Source organism: Amphiprion ocellaris, chromosome 3 (genome assembly GCF_022539595.1).
Source record: "Amphiprion ocellaris isolate individual 3 ecotype Okinawa chromosome 3, ASM2253959v1, whole genome shotgun sequence".
Taxonomy (NCBI): domain Eukaryota; kingdom Metazoa; phylum Chordata; class Actinopteri; family Pomacentridae; genus Amphiprion; species Amphiprion ocellaris.
In genome coordinates this window covers 23,885,172-23,893,361 of record NC_072768.1, presented here as the reverse complement: position 1 = coordinate 23,893,361, position 8,190 = coordinate 23,885,172, and the positions used below count along the sequence as shown (strand labels likewise).

The 8,190-nt window shown below is 39.6% G+C and overlaps 1 protein-coding gene across 1 annotated transcript; it reads left to right on the top strand.

Annotated features, from left to right (window-relative positions):
* Positions 1 to 28: 28 nt before the first annotated feature.
* Positions 29 to 7,326, top strand: LOC129347248 (uncharacterized). The gene is made up of 9 exons (XM_055007115.1): positions 29 to 135; positions 417 to 491; positions 1,037 to 1,096; positions 1,235 to 1,340; positions 1,609 to 1,673; positions 1,762 to 3,832; positions 4,374 to 4,529; positions 5,793 to 5,846; positions 6,864 to 7,326. The coding sequence occupies exons 1-9, from the start codon at positions 46 to 48 to the stop codon at positions 7,115 to 7,117; spliced, it is 2,931 nt and encodes a 976-aa protein (XP_054863090.1). The 5' UTR covers positions 29 to 45; the 3' UTR covers positions 7,118 to 7,326.
* Positions 7,327 to 8,190: the final 864 nt, after the last annotated feature.

Here is an 8,190-nt window from a genome sequence, read left to right as displayed (position 1 = left end):
CTCTGTATTTTACTGTATCTCTCTTCCATGCATGATCTGCTGCAGATGACGAATGAGAAAAGCCAGATTGAGAGGACTGTGAGTGACCTGAACCAGACAAGTCCAGTACTTGATGTACTCACTGTGGTTGGAAAGGTAGGTTAAATCCAGTGTGCTAATCAATGTCAGAATTTGTGGCACACAGTTAAGTCCACCAACATGGTCATTGATGCAGTGTGAGTGCGTATTCACATTCATGTAGTGTGGCTTACATGGACAATGGTAAGTAAGGATGAACCGACCAGAAGCATTACAAATTGTAAGTCTTTATAACATTTGAGTGTGTGTGTGTGTGTGTGTGTGTGTGTGTGAGAGAGAACATCCTTTCTTGAAATGAATTATAATATTGTCTTGTTTTGTTTTGTTGTTTTTTGCAGGATCTCTATGAGGAAATGCCCCAGGAAAGTCCAGAGATCACAAATTCCCTATCAACAAATGAAAATGTTGAACAGGTATATCTTAATCGACGATAGACATCTGAGTGTGTGTATATTAAGCTATGAACCACCTAAATATGACTTTGGAGGACTGTATTGTTTAAAGGTTCCTTCTTCTGATGGGGAGATGGTAATGGAATCACTTTAGCACTTACAAATGTCTATACACCTTATACTGGGTCTGTATTTTAGTTCAATGGACATGTTAAGTGTTTGCAGACCTTTTTCATGGATGTGGGCCCTGTCACCACTCGCAAATGTATTGCAAGAAAAGGTCATATGAGTTTGACAGTATTTATTTGGACATTGTTAGGCCTGGATAGTCTAATAACATAAGTTCCAGAGTGTAAATAGTATAACATCTGACTGTGTTAGATAACAGTGAATGATACTGATGATTTTTCATTGTTTAATTTCTTATTTGTATTTTATAAACAGTTAACATTTTGAATTTGCTGATGCACCTTTAGGTTTTAGTCGTTTTAGTGTTATATAACAATAACTACCAGCCCTTCCTTTGGAAAAAGACAAGATGTATGTATGTATCCTTGTTCTTGCAGGTCAGCATTACAAATCAAGTCACCGCAAGTCAGTTGGCTCCAGGTGTCAACATTGAAACGGTAAACTGTCCATAATGTTGGCATTGGACTAAAAGCATTTTATTCTCTTATCAGACTTGGTATACATCAGCAAGTGAATATGAAATATTTTGTTCCTTAAACTGACAAGCAAATGTTACACTGATCTGTTGCCAACAGTGTGTACAACATCACCTGGTGTGCACAACAGTATCCTCCTTAGACAAGTGCTTGCAGTGTCTGGGACCTGTATCCTCCTTCAAATGGCTTGGCTATAAATGCAAAGGTGAGATATTTAATGAACTGATGGACAGGCACTAAGTAAATGCATATCTTGAGATTTAATGTACAGTCCTAAACAAAAGTTTACATACACAAGGTCGTGTATATCATGGTAGTCTTGGCAGGAGCACTGAGTGGCACCAATTGTCATGCTCTTTTCAAGTTGCCGCTGTTTTATTTATCCTAGATTGCTGCTGTGTTCTGATAGGAGAACAACTTAACACAGTGATCCATAATGTTGAAATTAAATTCATATTCAAAATCCATTACAGTTTGTTCACAGGTCTGGCATAAATCCTGTATCCGTCAAATTCCAAATGAGCCAAACCTTTCACAAGTGAGTGTCCCCTTAATGTTTCTTGAACCTTTACACTGTCTACAGTCTCCATCAGTGCATATAATAAATACCTTTCTCATCATTTCAGGAGCAACAGTCTGCTGAATGTTCTGGGGATCAATTATCATCAGATCAGTATATCAAGAGACTACGTTTAGAACAGGAGCCACAATCAGATGATGATGAACACTTTTCTGATGAGGATTACATACCAGACACAACAGATGAAGAAGATGAAGATTTAGATGCAAGGATGCCCTTTATGTCTCATCAGTTGAAAGCCCAACAGCCAGCAATATTCAGTGCTACAACATCAAATGTGGGAGACACAAGCATCCCAGTTGTACCTAGTACATCAAAATGTTGGCCACCTCTTGAGGATCATATGAGTTCCAGTGCTGTTGAAACGTCCGATTCAGCAAATGGTGTCAAACAGTCATCAAAGGATAAACCAGAGGGTGAAGAAGAGCTTCAGAGACCAGAATCAGCGCTTCTGACTATGAGCTCTAAAAATTATTGTTATGTCTGTGGTAAACCACAAAGCAAAATTTCACGCCACTTGAAAACGCATACAACACATGCTGAAATAGTTCATGCATTTTCCCTCCCTGAGCACTCCAAAGAGCGTAAAATATTATTGGAAAAAATGAGAAATAAGGGAAATTTCCAACATAACACTGCAGTTTTACAAGATGGGACAGGGCCACTGAAAGTGAAAAGAAAACCAAAAGTTTCAGATGTGACAGGAAAGTTCATTCACTGTATGTATTGCCAAGGATTGTTTATTCGTAAGGAACTGTGGAGACATGTCCGCAGATGCTCCTGCAAGCCAGAAAGTGAAGACTTGGATAAAGAACCTGGTAGAACCAGAGTACTGGGTTTAGCTGCAGCTCAAGAGTCTGCATCCTGTCAACAGATCTCAAGTGGAGTGTGGAAGCTCCTTAGTGTCATGAAACAGGATGAGGTAGCCTCAGTTGTGCGAAATGACCTCTCTATTATTCAGTTTGCCCAGTCACTCTACAACAGACATGGACAAGACCCCACAAAGTATGAATACATGCGACAGAAGCTCCGTGAAGTGGGGCGTCTGATGTTATGTCTGCGGACAGAATTTTCTATACATAACCTGGAGGAGGCTGTCAAACCTGCTAACTTCCAGAGAGTTGTGCAAGCAGTGAAGAAAGTTTCAGGTTTTGATGAAGAAAATCTCTGTTTCCAAACACCAAGCCTTGCGCTGAAATTGGGACACACACTACGCAAAATTTGTGACATCATCCACTGCCGGGCCCTCATGGCTGAAGATGAAGAATTGATCAAGTCCACTGAAACATTCAAGAAACTGCACACCTCCAAATGGTCAGAGTTAGTGTCTCACAGGGCCCTGAGTACACTGAGCGATGCAAAGTATAACAAACCATCTACATTACCCTTCACTCAAGATGTTCAGATTCTTCACAAGTACCTGGAGAAAACTGCAGAAAGAGCTGTCTGCGACTTGAATGAGGAGACCACCACCCAGAATTATGCTCAGCTTGCAAAAGTTACTCTGGCACAAATTATTGTGTTCAATCGTAGACGAGCTGGAGAGGTTTCAAAAATGCGCCTCAAAAGTTTTCAGGAGGGAGACACCACAAAGCTTCATGAAGATGTTGCCATGGGGTTGTCAAAGATTGAACAAAAGCTCTGCAACTATTTCAGAAGAATTGAAATCATGGGGAAAAGAGGCAGAAAGGTTGCAGTTCTGCTCACACCAAGTGTGGTGGATGCTCTTTCGCTACTGACCAGTAAAAGAACCGAATGTGGCGTTAGTGCCACAAATGTCTTCCTGTTTGCAAGACCCAAGTCAATGACCTACTACAGAGGACAGGACTGTTTGCGTATTCATGCAAACCAGTGTGGAGCAAAGCACCCTGAGCACCTCAGGTCCACACAACTCAGGAAACATGTTGCCACACTTTCACAAGTCCTCAATCTAAAAAACAACGAACTTGATCAAGTTGCAGACTTTCTGGGTCATGACATCCGTGTTCACAGAGATTTCTACAGATTACCAGTTCCCACCACACAGCTGGCCAAGGTTTCCAAACTGCTTCTGTCAATGGAAAAAGGACGTCTTTCTGGTCTGCAAGGGAAATCCCTGGATGAGATTGAACTTGAAGGTTTGTACAGAAATTAGCATTTGTAGATATTAATCTAATATTATTTGAGGGTTTTGTTTCTTTTTCTGTATGCTAAGTCAAGCATTGGGACTTTGATAAATGTTCTCAGCACAGATTACATTTTATGTACAGTATAAGGAGAGGGGTACTGCTCAAAAACATTCAATTTGAAGACCACAGTAGGCCAGGTGATAGACTTTCCGATGGCATGGTTTTGCAACAGTTTCGTATCACCGTGTTGTGTGTTCATTTTTCAAAATTATAATGTACCAAGTCCATATTATGAACAATTTCAAAACGAGTGAGCTCTAAAACCAGGATTTTTGCTTATGTGCACAAGTAATCCCATTGAGCACAATATAATGACACTGACAGGCTTCCAGTAATCTTCCCATCCAGTAGGCTTCTTGAGTTTATGGCAAACTAAAGAAATTGCAGAATTAAATTATGATACAAGTCAATGCCTAAAATATACTTTCCAAATGAATTTCTGTATTTAATATGAGTTACTCATATGAACTCTACTAATACCTATTCTCAGATGAAATTGCGTTAAGTGATGCTGGGGCCCAGGATAGTGAGAGCGAGTCAGATGACAACGGCACAGCATTCACATCAGAGTGTGGAAATAGTGAGCCTGTGGACGCTGCATCAGTCTCTGCATTAGCAGAGGAGGCTCATGGCACTGAAGGTTTTGGTAAGGTACCTCACCACATAGTTACAGTTGTGAGCATAACTGTACATGCACTAAAGACCATGTATATCAATGACGTCTTGAGTTTCCAGTAACTCCTATCCCTCTAAATATTCTATGATGAAATCATTGAAACGTGTCATCACAAAAAACAATCATGCACTTTGTTCTTTCATAGATTTATTGTAGATCTTTTGGAATTCAGACAGTATCTGCTGGGTCATAAATATACATACAGCAATGCCAATATTTCATTTAAAGTCTCTTGGACATTTTCATCTCAACTAGGAGATTTTTGGTAGCTGTCTACAAACTTCTGGTTGTATCTTTGACTACTCCTCATGACAGAATTGGTACTGTTAAACAAAATATTTTCTATTATTTTTTTTCAAATTAATTGATTTGATTTAAGTCAGGACTTTGGGAAGACAGTTCTAAAATCCTAATTTCACCCTGATTGAACCATTTCTTTACTACTTTTGACATGTGTTTGGGATCATTGTCTTGTTGAAATATCCAACTGAGTCAAGATCAACATTTTGGCTAATGATTTTAGGTTTTCCTGGAGAATGTGGAGTTCACCCTTTTACATAATTCCATTTACTGTCAAGCACCAGTTCCACTGGCAGCAAAACAGCCCTAGGGCAGAATACAATCATCATCATGGTTGACGATAAGTTTGGTGTTCTTAGGCTTCACCTTTTTTCCACATAATATATTTAGGGTCATTGTAGCCAAACAGCACAATTTTTCTTTCATCTGACAACAGAACTTTCTTCCCGAAGGCCTTTTGTTTCTCCATGTGATCAGCAGCAAATTTCAGTCAAGCCTTAAGATTCAGCTTCTCGAGGAAGAGTTTTTCCTTGCATAGCTACGTCTCATCTCATGGCAATCGTAATCACTCACAAGAATTTCAGAGGGCATGCAACTAAAAACATTTTTGATTAACACAGCTTTTTACATCATCAAAACTGATAGGTCAAGTTGCTGTATGTATATTTTTGACCCAGCAGATTTTGTCATATTTCGAGAAGACCTTTAATATGTAAGAACCAGAAAGCACAGTTGCTTTTTGTCACCAAGATACATGGGTTTCAATCATTTTATTTGAGAAAATTTAGAGTTGTAGGAGTCACTGGAAACTCAAGACTGACATGATATGCATGGACTTTACAAGTGCTTGAAAACTTTAGTTCACGAATGCATGTCTCTTGATTTAAAAAAAAAAAGTACTTTTTTCAACTTCTGTCATATTATGCTTAACAGGACTGGCATCATCGGTGTCATCCACGGTGGATGAGACCACCCTATCCCCTGAAGGTATGGCAAGTATTTAAGCAACATGTTAAGTATGACGCAATGGATAAAAAAATATAGAGCTAGTAAGAGACTGAGCAACAGACATTACCAGATGTTGCCATGAGGCAAGGAAATGACAAAACTAAAACAGTGGGTAATTAACTGCTTTTTAGAATGTCCAGTGTCCACAGATATGAAGTCCATTTTGAGAGAGTTTTGGAGCTAAAACTTTGAAAATATAGTCTCTTTTTGTCTTGAATCTGGAGCAAGGAAGAACAAAATATTATTATGCAAGGTATTGATATTGTGGTGTGTCATTTTCCAGGGTTTTGATACTTTTCAACTTTAATTTTCCCTAGTATAGGTTGGAATTTCAGCAGTCATAGTCTTCCTTCCAGCACCCTAGAGCAATGTGATACCCCTGATAACTGAACATTATTATTCAGTCTGCCTTTTTGAAAATAGGAGCCTAGGCCACTTACCTTCTTCTTCAGCCTGATGGCCTCCTCCTCCACCAGTGTCCACCAACAAATTCCTAGGTTGCTCCAGTGACAACGACCTAAAACTCTCTGACCACAGCTCTTAACATCCTCTTCTGCACTGAAGGCTTTTGCACAGATGTCAACCTTGTGATTTACCTTCTGGAAGAACTTCAGCACAGTAGTGCTGTGAACATCCATACACCTGCCCAACACTTCTCACTCTGGGCAACTCCAGAAAAGGAGATACTACAGCTCCTCTCCAGGAGTTCAGTTATAGAACCTTTGCATTGTGTGGAAGTGAGTCCAGATATTTCTAGCTGGTACTGCTCCACCTCACACACCAGCTAAATTTCTTTCCCTACCAGAGAGGTGGTGTTTCACATCCCCAGAACCAATCTATGATGCCCGGGTTCAGCATTTGTTCAAAGTTTCCATCAAAGGAACAAATAAACAGTAATTTATGGAATTAGGTGCATTCAGGTTGTAATGGCTCAAACGGGCCAACACATTTGGTTTCTTTGTGTGACAGTGTTTTTCTACTTTTTATGTCTTCCAGGAAAAGATGCTGGTCAAGAACGGGATTCCAGAAGAGTATCAAAGAGAATGTGGTCTAAGGCTGAGGTTGCTGCAGTAATGCGACATTTCAGAGATCACATATCTAAAGGAAAATTGGCCACCAAAAATGAATGCAGTCACTGCAAGCTGGTAGAAGACCCTGTGTTAGCCCAGAGAACAGTGCAAAATATCAGGGACTTTGTGAGAAACCGAGGAACAGCTGCAAAGAGACAGGCACAGAAGCAAAAGCTTTAGGTTCATTTGCAGTTATTGTCTTGTGTTGTAATGATGCTGTTACCTTAATATATTTCATAACAGCTCCAATTTAATGCACTTGTTTTATTTGTGTCCACACACTTTTTCATACATTTTTGTATTTTAACTGTTGTGTGTTTTAAGTTGTGTAGACAGCTGTTAAAGTGCAAATTTACTTTTTTTGGATATTAAACCAACTGTTCCATTAATGTTGTGTGCAGTCAGGTCTGGTGTATAAGGTGGGTGTATATTTATGCTAATGAGATGCTGACATCATTGTCCCTTTAAAGTTCCCATAGTGGTTTTTTTGGTCCTTATAAGTCACACATTTGTCAAGAAGAGAAATGTCTTCACAAACCACCATAATTTTAGGTAGGTGTGTATGGAGTTTTGTAGCTCGTACCTGAAACCTAAAGTGAGCTAAATTTTTTTCAGATTTTTTGCAGCATTTTAATCCAACTCCTATTGCTCTGGAACCTTGGGAAAGGGTAGCCAGCCTAAACCACCACCGGACGGGTTTGGCGAAACTGTCTGGCTAAACCATATAGACCCGTATGTGTGTGTGTGTGTGTGTGTGTGTGTGGTTGGAAAACTCTTAGATGTTCAGCATTGCTTGACAGCAGTTGATACAAACAGCATCCTGATCTGAACTGACTAGAACTAATTGAAGTCAGTGGTTTGACACACCGACTTTAAGTTGGTGTCACAAAATGTGCATGAAAAGTTAACCAAGTAGATCTCCAAGACTGTCTCGGCTTAATTAAAACATAATGTAACTTTACACTGGACCAGAGACAGCTGATGAAGCCTTTCCCGAATCTACACGGATGTGACATCCGTGTAGATTGGGGTATAGATGGAGGGGATGTAACCCGGCCAAAGCCCAAACAGTCCTGTCATTTTAACTCCACACAGAGTTAAATCTTAAAATATATTTTTTAAACTTTATTCCATATCTCACATCCCTAGTGACCAAGCATGTGTTATGCAGTTTATACCATCTTATCATGCATACGGCTGGCTGCTACTTCTCATATAGTGACGGTTACTAAATCCCCTTAGTCAGCACAGTT